At 42.8% G+C, this 15,281-nt stretch overlaps 1 protein-coding gene across 1 annotated transcript in view; it reads right to left on the bottom strand.

The window, feature by feature from the left end:
- The window catches only part of LOC128641937 (uncharacterized), a 469,590-nt gene that overhangs the window by 190,568 nt on the left and 263,741 nt on the right, over nucleotides 1-15,281 (bottom strand). The window contains exon 13 of the mRNA XM_053694531.1: nucleotides 9,350-9,727. Coding sequence (XP_053550506.1) covers nucleotides 9,350-9,727 — 378 coding nt within the window. The remainder of the gene's footprint in view (nucleotides 1-9,349; nucleotides 9,728-15,281) is intronic.

Below are 15,281 nucleotides of genomic sequence, written 5' to 3'. Positions count from 1 at the left end.
ATAAAAACTACAATTTTTCTACCACATTCACTTTACCCTTCCGATTGCTTAGAGCCGGCAAAGAGAATGACTGGGGGGTGGAGCTGGAGGGGGAGCTATATGTACAGCTCTGCTGTGTGCTCTCTTTGCCACTTCCTGTTGGGAAGGAGAATATCCCACAAGTAAAGGATGAATCCGTGGACTCGATACATCTTACAAGAGAAATATGCTCTTTATAATTTATAGCCATATCAGTGCAAGTGGGACACATTCTAAGAGGGGGTTCCACAATGGCTTCTAAACACATTGAACAAGGATTTTCCTTGATATCAGACATGTTAGACAGGCTAGTAATGCAACAAGCAAGCTTGGAAAACACTTTAATCAAAGCAAATAACACTTAGAAAAAAACGGTACTGTGCCTTTAAGAGAAAAAAAGCTGCACAAACTCTGCAAAACAGTGTAAAAAAGCAGTAAACTCAACGAAATTTTTACAGTAGCATCATAAAGCCTTAGTAACTTTGCACAGCTATGCAAATAAACAATTAACCCCTTAATGTAAAAACTGGATTGACAAAACGTCAAAAAACGGTAAAAAACGTTCAGCACCTTGCCACGGCTCTGCTGTGGTGCCTACCTGCCCTTTAGGAACGACTTGTGGGGAAAAAAACTTCTTTAAAGCCCTCAAACACAGTAGGAACCTCTGGAGAAGGAGCTGGATGTCTCTGAGGAAAAGAAACTGCGCAACTGAGGCGCGAAAAACATCCCACCTCACTCGATGTTATGGGGCCTAAAAGAAACATAACAGAGTGTTTCTTAACTAGCCATGTGGGTTAATAACCCCTAAACAAGCCACAATGACCCCTTAAAGTCCCTCAAAAAACATTATATTTGCAATAAAAAAACGTTTTTTCCTATCAGTGTCACCAGTAACTAATGAGCCCTTTATGCAAGCTGGGATTCCTACTAAGTGTCTGAATACAGCTTACCCTTCCATCATGGGGATATTGCCAGCCTTTTCTAGAATTATCACAGTCTGTGTAGAAAAAAATAGACTGAAGATACCTCAAGGCAGTTTAGCTTGCAAACCGTTCCCCCAACTGAAGTTTTCCTGTACTCTTCAGCTCTTGTGAGAACAGCAGTGGATCTTAGTTATAAAGTGCTAAGATCATCATCCTCCTTGCAGAAATCTTCATCCCTTTTCTGCCAGAGAGTAAATAGTACACACCGGTACCATTTAAAATAACAAACTTTTGCTTGAGAAAATAAAAACTAACATTTTTGTCACCACACTCACTTTACCCTTCCTAGTACTTAGAGTAGGCAAAGAGAATGACTGGGGGTGGAGCTAAGGGAGGAGTAATATTGACAGCTCTGCTGTGGGTGCTCTCTTTGCCACTTCCTGTAAGGAAGGAGAATATCCCACAAGTATGGATGAATCCGTGGACGCGATACATCTTACAAGAGAAAAGAAAAAAAAAAAAGAAAACTATAAAGGATATTACTATAACCTGAACAGATTACTGTATGCTAAATATAATATGTTGAAATTAATACATTACTAAAAATAAAAAGGTACAAAAAACATTGGAACACTTTTTAAAGCGGTAATCGCTGTACTTTACAGCTTTTCTGTTAACCATAAAGTAGTAATCAAACTACTTTAGACTGCAGGTAGTTTGCTGTGGATTATACAGTTTTTCTCTAGCTGCAACCATTATTTGGTAGAAGGTGATTACTACATAATTTCCCAATATTTCTGCACTGAAGTAACACCAAGTTGTGATTTTTGATACTTTCACAACTTATTGAACTCAGTGGCGATTTTATTAATAATATCCTTATACTTTTAGGTATAATATGCAGTTGATATACATTTGAGCCTAGTTTTCGCTAGCATTTAAGTTTTCTTCCCCCCCCCCCTCCCCCCCACACTTTTTAAAGATTTTCCCAATAAACATTTATGTTTTAATCACTTATGACATACACTCCCTAATACAATACTATATATACAAGGGGTGATTTTGAGTGATTATTCAGTATCGCTATTTTTGTTCAGTTCTTGTAGCTGAATTTTTTTAAACTCACAACAGCTGTCTCAGCATGCACTGGGTCTGAACGGCAGGTCCAGTCAGAGGAACCGGTGCCGATTCTGAAACTATGGGGTCGATTTATCAAATGTCGGAAGGACATGTTTGCTGTAGTAAAAAACCCTACCTGACTATTAGAAATCTCAGAATAAAGTTTGTCTCTGTTAGGCAACAAGACATGAGAGATGAAATTGCATAAAGTTCAGTGAGGACTTTCCCCGTTTCTGCCTGGAGAATCCTGAAACACAGAGGGAAAATAGTGTTACTAACACCAGACACCTGAAAAGGGAGGATAGCCTTGTTAAGCTGGAAGAGGCATATGAACTTCCCTGTGACTTCCAGCAGCTAGCACACACCAAAACTCTACTCAGAGCATTACATTGTATTCCACAACTCCTCTGCTCTCTTTTGAAGGAAACAATCCATTGAAAGCATTAAAATCAGAATCTTCAGCAGAGCATCTCTCCCTGCCTACCTCAATGAAACGAGGCAAATAACTACTGCGAGGGTAGGGGAAGTGGGAGGGATATTTCAATGCTCTGTTTGGGGCGTCTTTGCCTCCTCCTGGTGGCCAGATGAAGTATTCCATACTCCACTGTGTTGGTTGTGCAAAACTGGGGAATGAGTAATAAAGGGATTATTTATCTGTTTAAAACAATAAAAATTCTTATGCAAACTGTCAATTTAACACCAAAAAGATACACATATGATACTAGTGGTAAATATACCTAGAGACAGACTTGCAAGTCCAATTCTGAAAAGCGGCAGACAAAGTAAGAGATAGAATATCTTGGATAAATGTCCTAAGATAACAGATCTTAACGCTAAGAGACGTCACAAGTAAGTGCTGAGCATCTAAACTAGATCAACACAAAAAACATCCTGCCAAGGGTCAACAGAAGCAATTGAAATTGTTTGCACATTCTCAAGGAAATAAAACAAACCAGATAAAAGAGCACATCACTGCTGAAGCATCCATAAAATCTGCTAGAGGATTTCTCAATCCTGAGCCCCCTTGTGAGGTAGTGATATAGGGAGGATGCCATCCAGATCAAATCTGGAAATACTCAGAGACACACCAACTGCTAGAAAGACTCCTCAGAAAGAACATGCCTCCGAACTGTAGTATCTGAAGACGGATAGAACCAGTTTTCCCATGTGATATCCACCAAGCCACAATGACTTTCTGAGACCCTGAAAGGAGACTTGCTATATGGTACAAAAATGAACCTCCAACCTTGCATTCTCATTGACAAGGCAAATAACTAATGGGAGGGTACAGGAAGTAGGAGAGATAGTTAAGCATTTTAATCTAGGGTGTCTTTGCCTCCTCCTGCTGGCCAGGAGATTAATTCCTAACAGTAAGGATTTTCATAGACTCTCACCACTATTAGAAATAGATATTTAATTTGACTATTTTATAATCTTTCATTTTTTTTATTTTCTTCAAAACAATCACCTGACCCTTACATTGAGAACTTATTGTTCACCAGAGAATGACTAACAGTTTAGGGGCAATAATATCTTAAGTACTCACAGGAGGGCAGACCCATGTGATCGAATTAGACCAATCATATCTGCGCCTACCTGTTCAAAATAGTAAGAAAACAACAACAAGAGGTTTTAAAGTAAATTATTTCCCAATTTAATTTCTAATTAATCCAAAGTTGTCCAACTGATTAATTGAATACCCAAAAACATAAATTATGCTTATCTAATAATTTAATTTCCATCTGTCTGAGGAGAGAGTGCACAGCTTCATTCATTACTTGTGGGAATACAGAACCTGGCCACCAGGAGGAGGCAAAGACACCCCAGCCAAAGGCTTAAATACCTCCCCCACTCCCCTCATCCCCCAGTCATTCTGCCGAGGGAACAAGGAACAGTAGAGTATTAAAGGTGCCAGAAGAAATAACAAAAATGTAGGTCCATCCATCAGAGCAAGGGACGGGAGCTGTGGACTCTCCTCAGACAGATGGAAATTAAATTATCAGGTAAGCATAATTTATGTTTTCCATCTTAATCTGAGGAGAGTGAACGGCTTCATTCATTACTTGTGGGAAACAAATACCCAAGCACTAGAGTACACTGAATGAAAAAAATTGGAGGGTAAAAGAGGCGGACCCTATTCTGAAAGCACCACACCCTGCAAAACCTCTCCCAAAAGCTGCTTCTGCCGAAGCAAAAACATCAAATTTGTAAAACTTTGAAAAAGTATGCAAGGAGGACCAGGTAGCCACCCTACAAATCTGCTTCATAGAGGCCTCATTTTTGAAGACCCAAAAAGAAGCCACAGCTCTAGTGGAATGAGCAGTAATCCTTTGAGGAGGCTTATGTCCCGCACTCATAAGCTAAACGGATGATGCTCCTCAACTAAAAAGAAAGGGAAGTGGAAGAAGCCTTCTGTGCTCTACGCTTGCCAGAGTAGACAACAAACAATGCCGAAGTCTGTCTAAAATCCTTTGTGGCCTGAAGATAGAACTTCAAGGCCCGAACCACATCCAGATTGTGAAGCAATCGTTCCTTCGACGAAGAAGGATTAGGACACAAGGAAGGAACCACACTCTCCTGATTGATGTTGGGATCAGACACAACCTTGGAGAGAAAACCCAACCCAGTACGAAGAACAGCCTTATCAGCATGAAAAACTAGGTAAAGAGGCTCAAATTACAAGACCGCCATTTCAGAGACTCTGCGTGCTGAAGCAATAGCCAGTAGGAAAAGAAACTTCCAAGACAGTAATTTAATGTCAACTAAATGCATAGGCTCAAACGGAGCTCTCTGCAAAACTTTACCTGCCTGAACAAAATACTGTACATCAGGAAGCTCATTGAGCCTCTTGTGTAGTAAAACAGATAGAGCTGAAATCTGTCCCCTTAAGGAACTAGAGGCAAGTCCCTTCTCCAAACCATCTTGGAGAAAAGAAAGAATTCTGGATACCTTGACTTTATGCCAAGGGAATCCATGTTCTTCACACCAGAATAAGTAGGTCCTCCACACCTTATAGTAGATGCAACGAGTAACCGACTTGCTGGCTTGAATGAGAGTATCAATCACTCTCTCAGGGAACCCTCTCTTGGCTAGGACTAAGTGTTCAATCTTCACGCAGTCAGCCTCAGAGAATCTAGATTTTGATGAACAAAATGACCCTGTACCAGAAGATCCCTGCAACAAGGTAACCTCCATGGTGGAGACGATATCCCCACCAGATCTGCAAACCAGATTCTGCGCGGTCACGATGGAGCAACCAGAATAGTCGATGATTGCTCTTGCTTGATGCGGGCCACTCCTCAAGGAAGAAGTGGTAGCGGTGGAAATATGTAAACTAGGATGAACCCCCCCAAGGCACTGCTAAGGCATCTACCAGCGCTGATTGGGGATCCCTGGACTGCGACCCTTATCTGAGTAGCTTGGAATTGAGTCTGTATGCCATGAGATCTATCTCCGGCGTCCCCCATCTGTTGCAGATTTCCGCAAACACCTCTGGATGGAGAGACCATTCCCCCGGATGAAAGGATTGTCTGCTGACAAAATCCGCTTCTCAGTTGTCCACACCCGGAATGTGGATCACTGAAAGCGAGCAGTTGTGGGTGTCTGATCATTCTACAATCTGAGAAACTTCCCTCATGGCTAGGGAGCTTCTCGTTTCCCCCTGATGGTTGATGTAAGCCACCAAGGTAATGTTGTCCGACTGGAATTTGATGAACTGGGATGAACCCAGAAGGGGCCAAGCCCTCAGAGCATTTAAGATTGCGTGAAGTTCCACGATGTTGATCAGGAGAAGCGACTCCTCTAGATTCCACCTGCCCGGTGCCTTCCTGGCACCACAAAACAGCTCCCCATCCTGAAAGGCTCACGTCCGTCATCACAATCTCCCAGGATGTTGTTCTCAGGAAGGATGTCCCCTGGAACTGCCAATCCGGACACAGCCACCAAGAGAGGGGTTCTCTCGCCCGTGTGTCCAGAGAGATCTGTTGGGATAGATCTGAGTGATCGCCATTCTATTGTCTCAGCATGCACAACTGAAGAGGTCTGAGACGGAACCTGGCGTATGGAATTACATCTCTGCTGGGGACCATGAGCCCAATCACCTCCATACACCAGGCCACAGATAGCCTTGAGGAGGTCAGAAGGGTCAGACAGCAGGAGGCAATCTTGCAGCTTCTATGGTCTATCAGGAATATCTTTATGGATATGGACACTATTATCGTGCCCAGGAACTCCACTCTGGTACTGGGAATCAGGGAACTCTTTCCTGAGTTTATCTTCCATCCATGAGATCTAAGTAGAAGAGCTCTCGAATGGTCCTCTACCAGCCGGCAGGACGGAGCCTGGTCCAGGATGTCGTCTAGATATGGTGATACTGTAATACCTCTGGAACTCGCCACCGCAAGCAGAGCTCCCAGAACCTTCGTAAAGACTCTTGGGGCAGTAGCCAGACCAAATGGAAGAGCTACAAACTGGAAGTGCTGGTCCAGAAAAGCGAATCTTAGGAACTTGAAGTGATCCTTGTGTATTGGCACATGAAGATAAGTGTCCTTCAAGTCTATCGTGGGCATGAACTGTCCCTCTTGAACCAAGGGCAGAATAGACCTTAACGTCTCCATCTTGAACGATGGGACTGACAGAAACTTGTTTAAGCACTTTAGGTCTAGAATTGGGCGAAACATGCCCTTCTTCTTTGGGACCACAACAAGATTTGAATAGTACCCTAGACCTCTCTTTGCTAGAGGTACAGAAACAACTATTCCTAGAGAGTAGAGATCCCTCACACACTCTAGAAAGGCATCTCATTTCTCTGGTCTTGACGATAGATTTGACAAGAGGAATCTGCCCCTGGGAGGGTGAGTTTTGAATTCTATCCTGTAACCTTGGGCAATGACTTCCAGAACCCAAGGATCCTGTACGTTTTCCATCCAAACCTCAGCGAAAATAAATAATCTGCCCCCTACGCGATCCAGAGACGGATCGGGGGCTGTCCCTTCATGCCGATTTTGTCTCGGCGGGCTTCTTGTTCTGCTTGGCTTTACTCCAAGACTGAGATGGCTTCCAAGATCCCTTGGACTGCTTGGACTTTGCGGCAAGCTGCTGTTGTTGGGACTTGTCCGAGTGAAAGGGAGGAAAATTAGGACCCTTAGGCTTATTCTTCTTATCCTGCGGTAGGAAGGCACCCTTGCCCCCTTTGACCGTGGATGTGATGGAGTCCAAGCCTGGACTGAAAAGAACCTTCCCCTTAAAAGGAAGGGAAAGTAATCTAGATTTAGACGTCATGTGAGCAGACCACAACTTCAACCACAGAGCCCTCTGGGCCAGAACAGAAAAGCCTGATGTCTTGGCATTCAAGCGAATAATCTGCATATTTGCATCACAGATGAACGAATTAGCTACCCTCAGGGCCTCAATTCTTTCTTGTATCTGATCGAGGAGAGTTTCCACCTTGATCATATCTGACAGAGAGTCACACCAATAGGTAGCGGATCCCGCTACCGCAGCGACCGCAGCTGCAGGCTGAAACAAAAACCCTGTGTGCTGAAACATCTTTCTTAACAGGGTCTTTAATTTGTTATCCATGGGCTCCTTAAATGACAAACTATCCTCTAGCGGGATAGTGGTGCGCTTAGCGAGCGTGGAGATAGCTCAATCCACCTTAGGGACAGACCCTCACAATTCTAGCTGAGAGTCAGGAACCGGAAACAATTTTTAAAACGAAGAAGAAGGGGCGAAAGAAGAACCAAGCCTCTCCCATTCATTCTTAATTATATTTGCCATCTTAACGGGAACCGGGAAAGTCTAGGGGACTACCCTGTCCTCATAAACTTTATCAAGTTTAGGGATAGAAGGTTCTGCGGGTAACTCCTGTTCCAGAACATCAAGAGTAGCCAACACCTCCTTTAATAAAAAGCGTAAGTACTCCATCCTAAACCTAAAGTCTGGTTCCTCCGCAGCCGGAGGTTTAGAGGCTGCAGATTCCGACCCAGAGAGAGAGTCTTCTGAAGTCTCGGAATCCTCTTCATCATCGGATAATCTATCAGATACATCCAACGGAGTAGATGACCCCTGGGAAGGATAGTAATGTTTAACCTTTCGCTTGCATTTGGCCGAGCAAGGTAAAGCACTGAAGGCCGCAGACACCGCTGTTTGCAAATGATCAGCAAAAACTGGCAGCCACAGGGCCCCTCCCGCAGGAGAATTAGTAGTGCACTGGGGAGCTGCATGTGTAATTGGAAATGCATGTAGGGAACGCACGTCGCGGGACGGAGACCCCTCAGAGGTGGACGGCTCAGTGGTACTTAACATCTTGTTCTTTTCAGATATCACTATTTTATCAAGGCATGTGGAACATAATTGAGCAGGCAGGTATACCGTAGCCTCCTCACAATAAACACAGGCATGAGATTTAGACAAAGAGGAAGTACCCGCTAACGTATCAGAGTCCTCCATAGCTTGCGCTTTTAATATGGACAATAGAAAAAGATACAGAAAAAAGTGTGTACAGAGATGGTAAACAAATATCTGTCACAAATGGACTGAGAACCAATACTCTCCTTATATAGAATGACCGCTGCCTTCTTTCAGTCTCTCCCCAAGGACTGTATGATAGTAGAACAAAACAAAGGTAGATGGCGCTGGTCTCTGGAATATATCGTTTCCTCTGATAACAAAGAGAAGGAGACTTGTATGTATTAAGACTCAGTGAATATGGTGCAGTATACTCACTCCTTAAGTTGCATGATATCCACTTGTTAGGAGTGTCTCCCTCAGGTATCCTCTCCTGGTGCTTAAATGGACTGGGAGTGAAATGAAAACTCCATAAACAGTGTATCCAAATGAAGATAACAAAATAAGTAGTAACTTACTTCATTAATATTCGACTACCGGCTGTCACAGCAAAAAAGGAAAAAATATTCCAAATTAAGATTTTATTTAGCTCTACGCGTTTCAACGTCTGTAAACGTCTTTGTCAAGAGCAATTTTTAAAACAAGTTAAAAGCAACTGCAAAATTTGCAGGGGCAGCATTGCACATGAACTGTTGGTGCAATGATAAATGTAGACAGCGTATGCTGTCTGCATTTATTGATGTGTGGCGGACATGGTACGCTACATTGTATCATGTTCGTCCGCACAATAATAAATAGACCCCCTAAGAGTTGATTTTGACTTTCATGTCCCTTTAAATCCTGTCTCCTCTTAGAAAAAAAGCAAGTTGTTTATTTATACAACTAGACAGTTTTGATTTTGCACATTTCAGTAGGTTGGTTAGTGAATACATGATACTTACCATGAATAGATTGTAATGTATATTGTTTTTCCTTCACTTCTCCTTCACAGATGACTTTACATGCCAGAGTCATTGCTGAATGTTTAGACACAGAGGGTACAACTGTCAGACAACTCACAATGTCTAGAAGCCCCTCTTTGTCTGACTTATCTGTGCTTTCCCTTGTTGCTTCATATCCACTAGACAATCTATTTGTATTGCTGGTCTGTTCTGTTACTGTGTCAGGTATTTCCCATACGCTGCCATCTCTCTCTGTTATAATCCAGGTCACCATCACATCCTTAGTGCAGTAAGAGGCTGTTAAATACAGACAAACTTTTTCTCCATTGGTCCAAACCTGAGGTCCCTGTATAGCATTAATAATGGACCTCTGGTGATCTGTAGGAACAAAATATTTAACTTTAATTTATCTCTAAGCCTCTACAGACAGTGATGTTTGTTGTACAAAGCTGGGGAATGGTTAGTAAAGATATTATCTCTCTTTATAAACAATACAAAATCAAGTATACTATCCTTTTAATGTAAAAGATTAATAATTGTATTTTTCATTTCCCTGTAGAAATATAATAAAGCATATTCATTTAATAAAATAATTATAATTAATGTATAATCAATTCGCCATGGTTGTATATATATTTGATATTAAAGGGACATAAAACACAATTTTATTCTTTCATGATTCAAAAAGAGCATTGCAATTTTAAACAACTTTCCAATTTACTTCAATTATCAACTTTGCTTCATTTTATTGGTATATTTTGTTAAATGGAGCGGCAATGTGGTAGCTATATGAATACTTTGGGTGAGTCAATGACAAGAAGCATATATGTGCAGCCACCAATCAGCAGCTAGCTCCCAGGTAGTGCACTGCTGCTCCTGACCTAACAAAGGATACCAAGAGACTGAAGCAAATTTAATAATATAGGTAAAATTGGAAGTTGTTTAAAAGTGTATGTTCTTTCGGAATCATCAAATAAAGCTTTGTGGATTTTGCATCCTTTAAGTCAGCATGCTTACTTCTTTATCATGGACAATTTTCATTTACTTTGTCTTGAAAGTTGGATATTGCAGTGGGAAAGTTCATGAAAGTCATTATAGCTGGAGGAGCATAAAAGCAGTCAGTTAATTGCAGTTGAGGGATTGGTTCAGTCATTATAGGGTACTGCAGTTGGCAAGGTTGAAGTTTTATTTTACTATTTGTAGAGGGTTCAGGTTTGTGGTGGTGGGTTTGGGACAGAGGGGTTGGGGTATTTGTGGTGGTAGAGTTTCGTACAAAGGGGTTAGGGTATTCGTGGTGGTAGAGCTTGGTACAGAGGGGTTAGGATATTTGAGGTGGTAGAGTTTGGTACAGAGGGGTTAGGGTATTTTTGGTAGTGGGCTTTGAGACAGAGTGGTTAGGGTATTTGTGGTGGTGCCATTGGGACAGAGTAGTATGGGTACTTGTGGTGGTGGAGTTTGGGACAAAGGGGTTAGGGTATTCGTGGTGGTAGAGCATGGTACAGAGGGGTTAGGATATTTGTGGTGGTATAGTTTGGTACAGAGGGGTTAGGGTATTTGTGGTGGTAGAGTTTGGTACAGAGGGGTTAGGGTATTTGTGGTGGTGCCATTGGGACAGAGTAGTTTGGGTACTTGTGGTGGTGGAGTTTGGGACAGAGGGGTTAGGATATTCGTGGTGGTGCCATTGGGACAGAGTAGTTTTGGTACATATGGTGGTGGAAGTTGGCATAGAGTGGTTAGGGTACTTGTAGTAGTGGGGTTGAGAACAGAGTGATTAAGGTATTTGTGTTGGTGGTGTTGGAACAGAGTGGTTAGATGTATTTGTGTCAGTAGAGTTGGAACAGAGTGGTTAAGGTATTTGTGATGGTGGTGTTTGAACAGAGTGGTTAGATGTATTTGTGGAAGTAGTGTTGGAACAGAGTGGTTAAGATATTTGTGCGGTAGTGTTAGAACAGAGTATTTAGGATATGTCTGTGATGGTTGGATTGAGATAGAATGGTTAAGGTATTTGTGTGGTAATGTTGGAACAGAGTGGTTAGGTTATTTGTGGTGGTGGAGATTGGACAGAGGGGTTAGGGTATTTGTGGTGGTAGTGATTGGTACAGAGTAGTTATGGTAATTGTAATGGTGGGGTTGGGGCAGAGGAGTTAAGGTAATTTGTGGTGGTAGCATTTGGTACAGAGGGGTTAGGGTGTTTGTTGGTGTAGAGTTTGGTACAGAGAGGTTAGATGTATTTGTAGCAGTAGTGGTGAAACAGAGTGGTTAAGGTATTTGTGGTGGTGCCATTGGGACAGAGTAGTATGGGTACTTGTGGTGGTGGAGTTTGGGACAAAGGGGTTAGGGTATTCGTGGTGGTAGAGCATGGTACAGAGGGGTTAGGATATTTGTGGTGGTAGAGTTTGGTACAGAGGGGTTAGGGTATTTGTGGTGGTAGAGTTTGGTACAGAGGGGTTAGGGTATTTTTGGTAGTGGGGTTTGAGACAGAGGGGTTAGGGTATTTGTGGTGGTAGAGTTTGGTACAGAGGGGTTAGGGTATTTTTGGTAGTGGGGTTTGAGACAGAGTGGTTAGGGTATTTGTGGTGGTGCCATTGGGACAGAGTAGTTTGGGTACTTGTGGTGGTGGAGTTTGGGACAGAGGGGTTAGGATATTTGTGGTGGTGCCATTGGGACAGAGTAGTTTTGGTACATATGGTGGTGGAAGTTGGCATAGAGTGGTTAGGGTACTTGTAGTAGTGGGGTTGAGAACAGAGTGATTAAGGTATTTGTGTTGGTGGTGTTGTAACAGAGTGGTTAGATGTATTTGTGTCAGTAGAGTTGGAACAGAGTGGTTAAGGTATTTGTGATGGTGGTGTTGGAACAGAGTGGTTAGATGTATTTGTGGCAGTAGTGTTGGAACAGAGTGGTTAAGATATTTGTGCGGTAGTGTTAGAACAGAGTATTTAGGATATGTCTGTGATGGTTGGATTGAGATAGAATGGTTAAGGTATTTGTGTGGTAATGTTGGAACAGAGTGGTTAGGTTATTTGTGGTGGTGGAGATTGGACAGAGGGGTTAGGGTATTTGTGGTGGTAGTGATTGGTACATAGTAGTTATGGTAATTGTAATGGTGGGGTTGGGGCAGAGGAGTTAAGGTAATTTGTGGTGGTAGCATTTGGTACAGAGGGGTTAGGGTGTTTGTTGGTGTAGAGTTTGGTACAGAGGGGTTAGATGTATTTGTAGCAGTAGTGGTGAAACAGAGTGGTTAAGGTATTTGTGTGGTAGTGTTAGAAAAGAATGGTTAGGGTATTTGTGGTGGTGGGGATGGGACAGAGGGGTTAGGGTAATTGTGGTGGTAGAGTTTGGACCAGAGTGGTTAGGGTTTTTGGGGTGGTGGAGTTGGGGCAGTGGAGTTAAGGTATTTGTGGTGGTAGCATTTGGTACAGAGGGGTTAGGGTATTTGTGGCGGTGGGGATTGGTATAGAGGGGTTAGGGTATTTGTGGCAGTGGGAGTTAGTACAGAGGGGTTAGGATATTTGTGGCAGTAGGGGTTGGTACAGAGGGGTTAGGGTATTTGTGGCAGTGGGGTTGGTACAGGGGGTTGGGGTATCTGTGGCAGTGGGGGTTGGTGCAGAGGGGTTAGGGTTTATGTGGAGGTGGGGGTTGGTACAGAGGGGTTATGGTATTTGTGGTACTGGCGGTTGGTACAGAATAGTCAGGGTATTTGTGGCGGTGGGGGTTAGTACAGAAGAGTTAGGGTATTTGTGGTGGTGGGGTTGGTACAGAGGGGTTAGGGTATTTGTGGTGGTAGAGTTTGGTACAGAGTGGTTAGGGTATTTGTGGAGGTGGGGTTGGTACAGAGGGGTTAGGGTAATTGTGGCGGTGGTGTTGGAACAGAGGATTAGGGTATGTCCGAACTTTTGTGTGCAAAAGCCATCAAACATATATTTTCTAAAATATAAATATTATTTCCAGACAACTGACAAAATGACTACTTAAATCAGAACAATCAGAGTTAAAATGATTTGATTTTCTTGAAATTCTTTGATTCAGCAATCATCAGGATTAAAACTCCACATTGGCAGAGCTAAAACAATAAAGATAGATGTGTTATATGGCCCTGTAGACGAATATTCTATCTGGGCTATTTACATCCACAACACTAAAACAATAGCTAGCCAATGAGAACGGAAATAGTGTTATTGAGATTGAATACACAATCCTGTCTAACTTTTATGGACAAATGGATTTGGACTGGACTCGTTAACAAATAACCAAGACATATGAATTCCTGGCTTTATAAAAAACATAAATTATGCTTACCTGATAATTTAATTTTCATTGTGGGGAGGAGAGTCTACAGCTTCATACATTAATTTTGGGAACTAAGAACCTGGCCACCAGGAGGAGGCAAAGACACCCCAGTCAAAGGCTTAAATACCTCCCCCACTCCCCTCATCCCCCAGTCATTCTGCCGAGGGAACAAGGAAAAGTAGGAGAAATATCAGGGTATAAATGGTGCCAGAAAAAAATTTTTAGGTCCGCCCACCGGAGTTACGGTTGGGAGCCGTGGACTCTCCTCCCCACGATGGAAATTAAATTATCAGGTAAGCATAATTTATGTTTTCCATCTAAAGGGAAGGAGAGTCCACAGCTTCATTCATTACTTTTGGGAAACATATACCCAAGCTTTAGAGGACACTGAATGAAACTGGGTGGGTAAAAAGGCAGACCCTTAATCTGAGGGCACCACAGCCTGTAGAACCTTTCTCCCAAAAACAGCTTCCGCAGAAGCAAAAACTTCAAATTTGTAAAACTTTCTAAAAGTGCGTAAGGAGGACCAAGTAGCTGCCTTACAAATCTACTCCATAGAGGCCTCATTCTTGAAGGCCCAAGACAAAGCCACCACTCTAGTGGAATGAGCCGTTATCCTCTGAGGAGGCTTATGTCCCACTGTCTCATAGGCCAGGCGGATCAAGCTCCTGAGCCAAAAGAACAAAGAAGTAGCAGAAGTCATCTGTCCCCTGCGCTTCCCTGAATACACCACAAAAAGAGATGTAGATTGTCTAAAATCCTTTGTAGTCTGAAGATAGAACTTTAAGGCACGAACTACATCCAGATTATGAAGTAACCTCTCCTTAGAAGAAGAAGGATTAGGACACAAAGAAGGAATGACTATTTCCTGATTGATAATACGGTTAGACACCACCTTGGGAAGAAAACCCAAGCCCGTGCAAAGAACAGCCTTATCCGCATGAAAAACCAAATAAGGAGGCTCATGTTGCAAGGCAGCCAGTTCAGATACTCTGTGTGTCGATGCAATAGCCAACAGGAAGAGAACCTATCAGGACAGAATCTTAATGTCAAGAGAATGCATAAGCTCAAACGGAACCTTCTGCAGAACCTTAAGGACCAAGTTTAAGCTCCATTGTGGAGCAGACTTCCTAAAGACAGGCCTAATTCTAGACAGAGCCTGAACAAAATATTGAATGTCAGGGAGCTCAGCGAGTCTACTATGCAGCAGAACTGATAAAGCCGAAATATGTCCCTTTAAGGAACTAGAGGCAAGTCCCTTGTCAAAACCATCTTGGAGAAAAGACAGAATCCTGGATACCTTCACCTTGTGCCAAGGATATCCATGTCTCTCACACCAGGACAAGTGCGTCCTCCACACATTATGGTAGATGCAACGAGTGACTGACTTCCTTGTCTGAACTAGAGTATCAATCAGACTTTCAGAAAAACCTCTCTTGGCTAAGATTAAGCGTTTAATCTCCAGGCAGTCAACCGCAGAGAATCGAGATTTTGATTTTGAAAAGGACCCTGTTCCAACAGATCCCTGCGACAGGGTAACCTCCACGGTGGAGAGGATGACATCCTTACCAGATACGCAAACCACGTCCTCTGCGGCCATGAAGGAGCAATCAGAATGGTCGACACTCTCTCCTGTTTTATACGT

This window comes from Bombina bombina, chromosome 11, assembly GCF_027579735.1.
Source record: "Bombina bombina isolate aBomBom1 chromosome 11, aBomBom1.pri, whole genome shotgun sequence".
NCBI lineage: Eukaryota > Metazoa > Chordata > Amphibia > Anura > Bombinatoridae > Bombina > Bombina bombina.
Note: the sequence above shows the minus strand (reverse complement) of the source record. Positions and strands in the feature narration are given on the sequence as shown.